The following is a 12,025-nucleotide window of genomic DNA, read 5'->3' on the forward strand; positions in this document are numbered from 1 at the left end:
AATGCATAATTTTACTAGAGTTTATGTCTAACTGGGTTCACTGCTAACTGTTCACTGCAGGCTCTTCTTGTCTCTACTTCCTATACCGATACCTACAATCTCATGTCATATATTCTAATTCAGCAAGCCTGTAGGTTTGGGGGCTTTAGACGTGAGTATGTTTTAATAGGATACTCACTTGATTCTAATGTAGTCCAATTTTGTCATGTACCATTCTGGACTCGTCTTGCTTACAATGATATTCAATATCTCTTTGTCTAACAAAATCATATGGACATCATTTTTCATTTACCTTTACCTTTACATGTGTTTCATTCTCTGGGGATCTAATCTTTCATGCCTGGACATTGCACTGCCTCCATTACCCTGCATTCCATGGACAGGAATATATATCTCCTGGCCCTGCTGCAATTGTTACTTTAGTTGTTACAACTGCCTAAGACTTTTGACAAAGAAACTACATTACTTGTGGAGAAAAAAAAAGTGTCTAATATCCAAGAAAATTACTTATGTTCAACATTAGGACACAATGACCACAATAAGAAAAAAATTAGTAGCTGATAGAGAACAGGTTTTATACATGCCAAAGATGGGCAGATTTTCATCTCAAACATAAATGAAAACTGCTGGTATTTAAGAAAACAACCCCAGTTTCATTCAGTTTCAGGTATTGCATTACAGTGCATAAATCTAATGAAATATAGCCTTCAGGTTAAACAGAGATGCTCCCTTCAAATAAATGAATATTAACCAGCCCATGACATTCTCAGTCTCATTAGCCCCAACTAGTTATTTCAGCTGCTGCATATATAGGCTGGCCTTCCACAGAGACCGACCCACCTGGGGTAATAAATTGAAAACTGATGTCAGGAGAATTGCAAATCAGTTTCAAAGCAAAGAAATACAGTGGGAACATCAACGCTGTTGACAAAGACTTCTCCTGGTGTTCTGCATTCTGTCATCAACTGTCCTCACCTGAGGACAACAAACAGGATGGTCCCATATGAATCTCACTTTCTTGCCTTCTTTTGTATTTGTGGCTTTCTTTGTCTTATCTCATTGTTTGCGTTTTTTTTTTTCTCTCCTCTATTAAATAACACAAAGGAGAAATGGAACAGCCAAAATACATAGCAATGTCTTCTAAAATACAAGCACATGCAATGGTGGAAGATTTACAGTGTGATTTCTCAATTTTACTTCTTATTGTGATAATAATAGTCAGTTATGGATTCTTTATTTTTACCAGAATTAAATCATCTTAAAAATATCACTACATCCTGCTTTTCTCATCTTGTTATCTTTTGTCAGCTACCTCCCTAAAAATTATATTAGATTGTGTAGATAATTATCTTTGAATATTAAAAACGTTGTCAAGAAATCTTTTACTATGATAGCTTAATTCAATGTCAGTGTTACCAGTGTTGCTACATCAATAACGCCAATGGCCAGTTCTCAACGTTGATCTTATTTTACTTATTTGCATTATGTAATAGAACTGGACATGGAACAACAGAATGGTTCCAAATAGGAAAAGGAGCACGTCAAGGCTGTATATTGTCACCCTGCTTATTTAACTTATATGCAAAGTACATCATGAGAAACGCTGGGCTGGAAGAAACACAAGCTGGAATCAAGATTGCTGGGAGAAATATCAATAACCTCAGATATGCAGAAGACACCACCCTTATGGCAGAAAGTGAAGAGGAGCTAAAAAGCCTCTTGATGAAAGTGAAAGAGGAGAGTGAAAAAGTTGGCTTAAAGCTCAACATTCAGAAAACGAAGATCATGGCATCCGGTCCCATCACGTCATGGGAAATAGATGGGGAAACAATGGAAACAGTGTCAGATTTTATTTTTGGGGGCTCCAAAATCACTGCAGATGGTGATTGCAGCCATGAAATTAGAAGACGCTTGCTCCTTGGAAGAAAAGTTATGACCAACCTAGATAGCATATTCAAAAGCAGAGACATTACTTTGCAGACTAAGGTCCGTCTAGTCAACGCTATGGTTTTTCCTGCAGTCATGTATGGATGTGAGAGTTAGATGGTGAAGAAGGCTGAGCACCGAAGAATTGATGCTTTTGAACTGTGGTATTGGAGAAGACTCTTGAGAGTCCCTTGGACTGCAAGGAGATCCAACCAGTCCATTTTGAAGGAGATCAGCCCTGGGATTTCTTTGGAAGGAATGATGCTAAAGCTGAAACTCCAGTACTTTGACCACCTCATGGGAAGAGTTGATTCATTGGAGAAGACTTTGATGCTGGGAGGGATTTGGGGGCAGAAGGAGAAGGGGCCGACCGAGGATGAAATGGCTGGATGGCATCACTGACTCGATGGATGCAACTCTGAGTGAACTCCGGGAGTTGGTGATGGACAGGGAGGCCTGGTGTGCTGAGATTCATGGGGTCGCAAAGAGTCGGACACGACTGAGTGACTGAACTGAACTGAACTGAATACATAACTTTCTTCTTGATATGCCTCTTTCCTTTGGGTTCCAAGATCCCACAATCTGCTTGTTTTCCTCCTAATTCACTGACTACCTCTTAGTCTCTTTTTCTGGTTTCTTCTAATCACCCTGACCTCGAAATGTACTATAACCCAAATTTCAGACATTTTACTTCATCTTTTTTATAACTATTCTTATTATCTTGGAGATTTTTATGTAGTCTCTTAACTTAAATAATGGCTGTATGCAGATGGCTTATTTATTATTTTCCAGAGCTGCTGTAACAAAGTATCATAAATTGGGTAACTTGAAACCAACTGAAATTCCTCCCTCATAGTTCTGGTAGCTGAAATTTGAAACCATGGTGTTGTCAAGGCCATATTCTGTGTCTTTTCCTCTTAATAAGAACTCAGTTATACTGATGAAGAATCCACCCTACTCTAGTGTAATCGCATTTTATTTTAATTAATTACATTTGCAATAATTATATTTCTAAATAAAGTCCCATTCTGAGATTTCAAGAAGAACATGGATTTCATGGGGACACCATTCAACCTAGTATCTCTTCTGTGAACTCCAAACCTGTATGTCCAAATTCACATCATATCTCTATTTAACAGGTATTTCAGGTTTAGCATATAGAAAGCCAGACCTCTGTTCTGCTATCCTAAATATATCTTACTACAGTCTCTCCATCTCATTTATAGAAATTTCATCCTTCCAGGTACTCATTCAAAAACCTTAAAGACATTCTTTCTCCTTTCTTTATTTCATGTTATTTATGTTCAGTTGCTAAACCTGTCCAGTTCTTTTGCGACCCTATGGACTGTAACCTACCAGGCTCCTCTGTCCATGGGATTCTCCAGGCAAGGATCCTAGAGTAGGTTGCCATTTCCTTCTCCAGAAGGTCTTCTCAACCCAGGAATCAAACCCATGCCTTATACCTCACCACTAATTATTCAAAAAATTATGACAGTTTAAAAACATGTATCCAGAGTACAATTTCTCCTTGCCATTTCTATTCTAAACCCTGTCAAGCTTATCAAACCAATTTCTTGTGATTATTCACAAATGTGTTGTCCCATTTTTCTCTTTTCCCTTCTTGGGTCTATTTTCAAAAATATGTGAAGTGTAAAGCCATCACCTTAAAACCAAGTCAGACGATGTCATTTTCTGTCCAAAGTACAGCTAACGCTTTTCCCTTCTTTCTGAGCAAAACTAATGTCTTGTTAAAAGGTTCTATGAGAATATTCTTCCACTTACCTCTCTGACTACATCCCCCAACTACATGGGGCCACTTTGTCTTCCTGTTATTTATCAGGTACGTTACTATTTGAGAACTTCTGCATTTGCTTCCCCCTTTGTCTGGATTCTATTTCTCAGTTATTCTCAGGCTTATTCCATCCTTTCCTAGAAGTCTTTATTTGAATGTCATGTTTTCTCTGAGGCCTGCTATCAATATTCTATTTAAAATGTTGCTGCCCCAAACTCTCAATCCCCATTTCCAATTAATTAGATTTTTCTCCATAGGACATACCACTTATACTACTTCTATGTACGTACATTACAGAACTGACACTACCTATTTTGCTTATGTGTCTCCCTTCTTCAGAATGAAACTGTCAGGAGGAAAGGGGTTTTATGAGCTTTGTTCATTGTCATATCTCCTGCATTTAGAATAATGTCACACAGTGATGTTAATTACTATTGCTGAATGAGCCATGCCCATTTACAATAAATAGTAGGAAGCCTTATGGACTGTGTTTAAGAACAACAGGTTCTACCCCAACAACAGATTCTGTTATTCTTTATAACACATCTGCTCTGTAGCGAGTCTCTTAATCTCATAAAATTCTGTTTTGTGGATATCTCCCATTACGTGAACCCAATCTCAGAAGCACTAAACCAGACTATAGAACCATACTCAGTCTTTCTGTCTCAGAATTTCCTACATACTTGGAAGATTTATAAAAGGCCAGTGTTACACCATGAATAGACCAAACTTCTATTTGCCATTGTCAAATACATCTCTTTCTGAAGAAACTCTACAATTATTTTTAAAGCTTTAAACAGTTACAAAGCATGAGCAGTCTCTCTCTTTACAGATGTGGCTCAAGTCTTAAATCAACATGTCTAATGTATAAGAATGGACAGACCTAGATTTTGTCCTGATCAGAAAAGTGAAAGATGAATGCAAATAGTAAAGGGGAAAACAATTGCTGACTTGCTCAGCTTTGTCCTGAAGAAACTAAAAATGCTGCAAATCCCTCAGAGTTCCTCCACCCCTTCTCCACCAGTTGTTATACAGAGATAACATTTAAAAACCTTTGTTTTTCTTCTCTTTTTAATTGCTTACAGTATTAGGATTTATCTTTATGATATGGATAAAATGTTTTTTTTTTTTCAGAAATTGCAATGTTTTAGAAAAGGGAAAATATTTCCCAAAGTATTGTATTAATGAATGTTTATGAGATTCTATTTCAGTAATTCAAAGGGCTCCTGAGATACCTATTCAGAGAGCTCATTTGAACAAGATAGACATTTAGTTTGACAATAAACCAGGTTATTTCATAAAAGATGTGGAAGTTTCCTTCAAATGTTAACTAATTTTCCCATTCTGAATGCAGATAATCATGAATTCATTTTATTTACATTCACATAAAAATATTGAATAACATATCTTTATACAGTGACAATATAAGATGTTTTAAACCTCTTTAAATTTTAATTTCATTGTGAAATTCCAATTAATTATGAGTGGACGTATACTGTTATAGTATAAGAGAGAGAAAAGCCAATTCCATAGGGTTGGGCAAACACCTACTCACTGATTGATCATAAAACTTTCATCCTATTAGAAGGTAAAATGAGGTCACTTGATCAATTTAAGGATATGCTTGTGGCAGATGTAGTTTTGGGAATTACAGACAATATTTTCCATGGGAGAGACTTAGCATAACTCTTTTGCCATGTTATTTGAAGACATGTCTACCAATAAAATCAGATTTAAAGGTATTAATCACTGCTAGTGAGATTTTTAAGAAACTTTCCCGCAATATACTAAATGGCTTTTGACACAGCAGAAAAGAGAAAAAAAAATTATGTCTCCATGATCTATTATTTCTCTAAAAGATGAATTAGAATGTTGCTTGAAAAATATTGACATTGCACAGCTCCTGTCTCAGTAGCTGAATCGTCAGACCATACACATTCTGATTACTCAATTAGATATTCAGATTGAAAAAAAATCCATTGTTTTTTTTAAAACAAATAAGGGATCTTTTGATCCTTCATTTCTATAAATTGCTTCCATTGATTGTAATCTCTTTCTCTGTTTTCTGTAGCACTGAGAATTTGAGGCTGCATGGAGAGCAATGAAATTCTGAGAGCACAAGTTTAGAAACCATCCAAAGCCTAACGGAAGAAGATTTTGTAGGTCACAGTGACAGAAAGAGTGGAGATTACTAAGACAACTATATCCAGAAACTTACTTGGTGATGAATTGTATATTATTGGTAAGAGGGGGGAGGTAGCTAGAAATATTGTTGGTTTCTGGATTATAAATTTGGGTTGACTGAGATGATGGGGAGATGATGGACAGAAAATAAGCCTATCTGGAAAACAGCCAAATTGTATATATATGTATAAATTTATTTGGACCTATTAATTTGAAATTAGCTTGAAAGCTAGAATGGATTCTGATTAGAGAGTGGTCAACTAGATCCAGAGTTCAGGAAACATGAAACTGTGAGAAACATCACTACCAGGTGTCTGGTGAGAAAAACCTAAAACTGGGTGAGACTGCTTAGCAAAAAAGAAAATAAAAGAGGACTGAGGAGGACTTCAGGGTGAGCCCTGAGAATTTCCAAGCATCAGTGCCCTAAGGGGACCATGTATCTCAAGGGTCTTAGAGTAAAATTCTTTGAATTTGACTGTGATCATATCATATATCTGATCAAAAGCATTCAATGACATTAAACATCCACGAAACAAGGCCAGATTATTATGACTGGCATTAATGACCCACTTTGCTCTGCACCATCACCACCATGGTCTAGCTTCAACATACCATTCTAACTTCATACCCAAGGATATCTCTCAATACTGTGTTTGCTCTAAAATCACCTTATATTTGCTCCTATAAAGTTTCCTACTTCTATGAGTTTGCATACACAGTGCTGTTTGTATGTTGTAACCATGTCCACATGCCCTTACCTTCTGTGTATTTTTCATTTTTCTTCAAGGCCCAGATCACTGTCTCCCCTCAGCCCCATCATCCCATTTCAATAAGATTTTCTGCTTCCTATTATTATATATGCCATCTAAATGTAAACATCACGCTTCATGTCATGATATAAACAAGTAATATGGGTAAAGTTCTTACTATAAATCCAAGTATGTCTCTGGTACTCATGAATCCTCAGTTGCCTTATGCTGTGTCTATCAAAATATTAATAGCATACATGTGGACTTGTGTAGAGGTTCTTATAAGCAACTCTCATTACTGACTGAACAAAAGCTTGGATATATTTGTTGTCATTGTTGTTCAGTCACCAAGTCATGTCTGACTATTTGTGATCCTAGGAGCTGTAGCATGCCAGGCTCCACTGTCCTGAACTATCTTTTGGAGTTTGCTCAGTTCATGCCTATTGAGTCCATGATGCTATCAAAACATCTCATCCTCTGCCACCCCCTTTTCGTTTTGCTTTCAGTCTTTCCCAACATAAGGATCTTTTCCAAAGAGTGGAGTCTGCATCAGGAAGCCAAAATATTGGAGCTTCAGCATCAGTCCTTTCAATGAATATTCAGGATTAACTGGTTTGGATTAACTGGTTTGATCTCTTTGCAAACCAAGGACTCTCAAGAGTCTTCTCTAACACCACAATTTGAAAGCATCAATTCATTGACATCCAGTCTTCTTTATGGTCCAACTGTCATATCCATATGTGAGTACCAGGAAAACCACAGTTTTGTCTCTATAGACCTTTGTCAGCAAAGTGATGTCTGTGCTTTTTAATATGTCGTATACTTTTGTCATAGCTTTTCTTCCAAGTAGCAAGCATCCTTTAATATTATGGCTTTGACTACACTGTCCACTGTGATTTTGGAGAAAGAAAATAAAATCTGTCACTGCTTCTACTCACCTCCCCCAATCTATTTGCCATGAAGTGATGGATACCATGGTCTTAATTTTTTGAATATTGGGTTTCAAGCCAGCATTTTCACACCCCACATTCATCCTCATTAAGAGATGCTAGTTCCCCATCTGAACTGATGGGACCGGATGCCATGATCTTTGTTTTCTTAATGTTGAGCTTTAAGTCAACATTTTCACGCTCCTCTTTCACTTTCATCAACAGGCTTTTTAGTTCCTCTTCACTTTCTCCCATTAGAGTGACATCATCTGAATATCTGAGGTTGTTGATATTTCTCCTGGCAATCTTGGTTCCAACTTGAGAGTCATCCTCATTTTGCATGATGTACTCTGCATAGAGGTTAAATAATCAAGGTGACAACATACATCCTTGTCTTACTCCTTTCTCAATTTTGAACCAATCCATTGTTCCATGTCCAGTTATTACTTGACCAGTTATAATTTGACTTGCTTCTTGACCAGCATACAGGTTTCTCAGGAGATAGGAAAGGTGGTCTGGTATTTTTGTTTTGTGTGTGTGCTAGAACCATTTTAATATAATTATACATATCTGCCAAGTCAGGAAGAAAGGTTTATGCATATATAACTTTTCCAGCTAACATCTGCAAGCATAAACAACGATGATCTCAGCTTATAAATTCATCAGGGTCAGAGCAATTGACCAATGTCTCTTTACTGCTAGGTTTACCAACAGTAAATTACATGATGAATTAGTGTCCTTTTCTTTCTCTTCCCTTACTCTCCTTGTCCAGAGACATTTTGTTGTAAAGTTTCATGCAGCTCACCTGCAGCCAAAGGTAATCTTTTTAGATAAGTACTCAGTTGCTCTGAATTTATTTATAATTATAACCTATTTAATCACAGAAGAACCCCTGCAGAGGTGAAGTTCAAGGTTGCATACAATAACAGGAGATCACAGTTTTGAAGTCTAGCACAGATTAAAAACTACAGATGCACCATTTATACAAGACACACACTGATTGTCTCTTAAACTACATATTGACTCCTTATGAACATTATTTTTTTTTTTAAATAAAGTAGTGCATCTAGGACAATCAGGCGCACAATTCACACAGCCCTGAAAAGTTTTTCAGTGCCAACTACCAGTTGGTCATGAAACGTGAGTGAGCTTGAGACATTGTCCATTCCTAAGATTCAACCAAGGATTGGCTAAAACATTGGAATACCTCTGCTTAAGAAGGCTATGTCCTTCACTTCTTCCCCTCACAATTTAGTTCTGCTTGTTCATTTTTGGTGGTATTTGGTTGCACATGGCTAGAATGCTTTCGATCACTTTGTGAATCAGGAAAACCAATGATCTAAAACCATAACAGGATCTTAAGTATTAAGTAGATTGGTTTGTCCATTTCAGGTAGCTGTTTGGTAGGCCCCTCTAAGGCCTTTCATTTTCCTTCTATGCCTCCCAGGACATTGATCAGAAGATGAGTCTGAACATCATACCATCTAACTCTTTTAACCAATTCCTGGCTAAAACTGGAATGTGCAGCCCAGTATACTTAAAAATCACCCACAAAAAGAGGTTCTACAGGTCTTCACAAAACCTGGAATTTCCACGAAGATGTCTGATCTTTATAATCCAAGCAGTCAGCATTGAAGTTAAGCTTCCAGGAGGCAGTTTGGTCCTTATAATCCAAGCAATCAGTGGTTGAGTTAAAACCCAAGCTTGAAGCTCCATATCCCTGAGTGGAAAGAGAAGCTGGGGACTGATTGAGATGGCTGGTGACTGCATTGGTACCCATGGGACTGAGTGTGGTCCCTGGTCCAGGAAGCTGCTGATGCATAGGGGTCAAATAAGATCCACAGTCCATGCTCCCAAAGTAGGAAGTTGAACCAGCATATCCTTGACTATAACCTGAAGCCTGAGTATAGGTCATGGGATAGGACCTCTGCATGCAGGAAGAAGAGGTGGACAGGGGATCTGACAGTGGGGAGATGGAAGCTGGGCTCCAGATAGACACAGGAGCACTGCTGCTGGAAATGGCTGGGACTGAGGTGCTAGAGGAGAGAGTGAATTGGCCACTTGTTCCACTCTCTGAACTCACTTCCTGGGCAGGAGATATCTTCTTTTTGGCAGGTCTCACTTTGTTTTGACCTCCGTTCTGCTGTTGCTGCTCCTGTTGGCGGCACTTAGCTCTTGGATTCTTAAACCATACCTGTACCGTGGACTCAGGCAAGTTGATTTTCAGCGCCACCTCCTCCCGCATAAAGATATCTGGGTATTGGGTCTTAGCAAACAGTGCTTCCAGCACATCTAGCTGCGCTCTGGTGAACGTCGTCCTCTCCTGCCGCGGTTTCCGAGGGGTGGCCAGGTAGCCCACCGAGGGGTGCAGCAAGTCCATGCCCGAAGTGGTCAGACTCAGCCCATTGAATGCATAAGGCAGTTGCTTAAGATAAGACATCATGCTAAGGTTGTTTGGAGGTGCAAAGTCGGCCCAAATCCGGGGGACCCAGCCGGAAGGTCTCACTTCGCCCGGGTTGAACAGATTCAGAGTCCTTGGTGGGTGGGTTTGGAGTGGTGGAACTAAGGCAAAGTAAACAAACAAACAGAGGCGCTGGTTTACAGCTTCGTAGGATGCAGCTCTTTCACGTTCCACCACTGACTTAAAAAAGAGCTGATATTCTTATCTCTAAGTTTTTTCCACAGTTTGTTGTGATCCAAGCAGTCAATGGCTTTAGTAGTCAATGAAGCAGGTATTTTCTGGAGCTCCCTTGTTTTTTACATGATCCAATGAATGTTGCCAGTTTGGTGTCTGGTGCTTCTGCCTCTTTCAAAATCCAGCTTATATATCTGGACATTTTCGGTTCATATACAGATGCAGGCTAGCTTGAAGCATTTTGAGCATAACCTTGCTAGTGTGTGAAATGAGTGCAAGTGTATGGTAGTAAGAACATTATTTGGCATTGCCCACCTTTGGGATCGGAATGAAAATTGACCTTTTCAGTCCTGTGGCCACTGCTGAGTTTTCCAAATTTGCTGACATTTTGAGTGCTACACTTTAACAGCATCATCTCTTCAGATTTGAAATAGCTCAACTGGAATTCCATCACCTCCACTAGGTTTGTTTGTAGTAATGCTTCCTAAGCCCACTTAACTTCACAGTCCAGGAAGTCTGGCTCTAACTGAGTGACCACACCATTGTGGTTATCTGGGTCATTAAGACCTTTCTGAATAGTGTGTCTGTGTATTCTTATCATTTCTTCTTAATCTCTTCTGCTTGTATTAGATCCTTACAGTTTTTGTCCTTTATTGTGACCATCCTTACATGAAATATTCCCTTGACATATCTGATTCTCTTGAAGAGGTCTCTAGTCATTCCCATTTTATTGTTTTCCTCTATTTATTTACCCTGTCCATTTAGGAATACAGTCATAGCTCTCCTTGCTATTCTCTAGAATTCTTCACTCAGTTGTGTATCTCTTTCCTTTACAGAAAGTGTTGTAGGTCTTCATAGAATAAGTCAACTTCAACTTCTGCATTAGTGGTTGCACTTAGACTTGGATTACTTTGATGTTGAATGGTTTGCCTTGTAAATGAACTGAGATCATACCGTTATTTTTGAGATTGGACCCAAGTACTGCATTTTGGACTTATTTCTTTACTATGAGAACTACTCCATTTCTTCTAAAGGATTCTTGCCCACAGTAATAGATACAATGATCATCTGAATTAAATTCACCCATTCTCATACATTTTAGTTCACTGATGCCTAAAATGTTGATGTTCACTCTTGCCGTATCCTGTCGACCATGTTCAATTTACCTTGATTCATGGACCTAACATTCCATGTTCCTACACAGTACCTTTCTTCATATTATAGCATCAGTCTTTACTTTCACCACCAGACACACCCAAAGTTGAGTGTCATTCCTGATTTGGCCCAGTTTCTTCATTCTTACTGAAATTATTAGCAACTGACATCCATTCTTCCCTGGTAGCATATTTGACAAGTTCTGATGGGGGCTTATGTTATGGTGTTACATCTTTTTGCCCTTTCATACTATCTTTGGGGTTCTATATGCAAGAATACTGGAATGGCTACCATTTCCTCCTCTAGTGGACCCCATTTTGTTAGAACTCTTCACTATGATTCAACTTCTGTGGCCCTGTATGGTATCGCTCATAGAGTCATTGAGTTATGCAAGCCCATTTGCCACAACAAGGATGTGACCCATGAAGAGACTTGACTGTACAAGGTAATGTAATACAATATAAATAAGATTAAATTTCCATTATCCAAATTACACTTCTCTTAGTATCCACATGAAGACATGTAGGAGTCTGCCTTTGCCCTCTACCTTTCGCCTCTCACAAGCACACCTTCACAAAATATTGCTTTGATAACGATTCTATGATTTAAAAAAATAGTATGTGAGAAAAGCTAGATTATTCTAGAAACATGTAGC

The 12,025-nt window shown here is 38.4% G+C and overlaps 1 protein-coding gene across 1 annotated transcript; it reads right to left on the reverse strand.

Moving 5' to 3' along the window:
• Positions 1 to 8,797: 8,797 nt before the first annotated feature.
• On the reverse strand, positions 8,798 to 10,119 carry LOC101106129 (homeobox protein OTX2). Its single transcript, XM_004020412.6, has one exon. The coding sequence runs from the start codon at positions 10,021 to 10,023 to the stop codon at positions 9,154 to 9,156; it is 870 nt and encodes a 289-aa protein (XP_004020461.2). The 5' UTR covers positions 10,024 to 10,119; the 3' UTR covers positions 8,798 to 9,153.
• Positions 10,120 to 12,025: the final 1,906 nt, after the last annotated feature.

This window comes from Ovis aries, chromosome 23 (assembly GCF_016772045.2).
Source record: "Ovis aries strain OAR_USU_Benz2616 breed Rambouillet chromosome 23, ARS-UI_Ramb_v3.0, whole genome shotgun sequence".
Lineage (NCBI taxonomy): Eukaryota > Metazoa > Chordata > Mammalia > Artiodactyla > Bovidae > Ovis > Ovis aries.

What these genes read in the sequence shown, in the direction of transcription:
- LOC101106129 (XM_004020412.6), bottom strand. Translation starts at nt 10,023, where the DNA reads ATGATGTCTTATCTTAAGCAACTGCCTTATGCATTCAATGGGCTGAGT.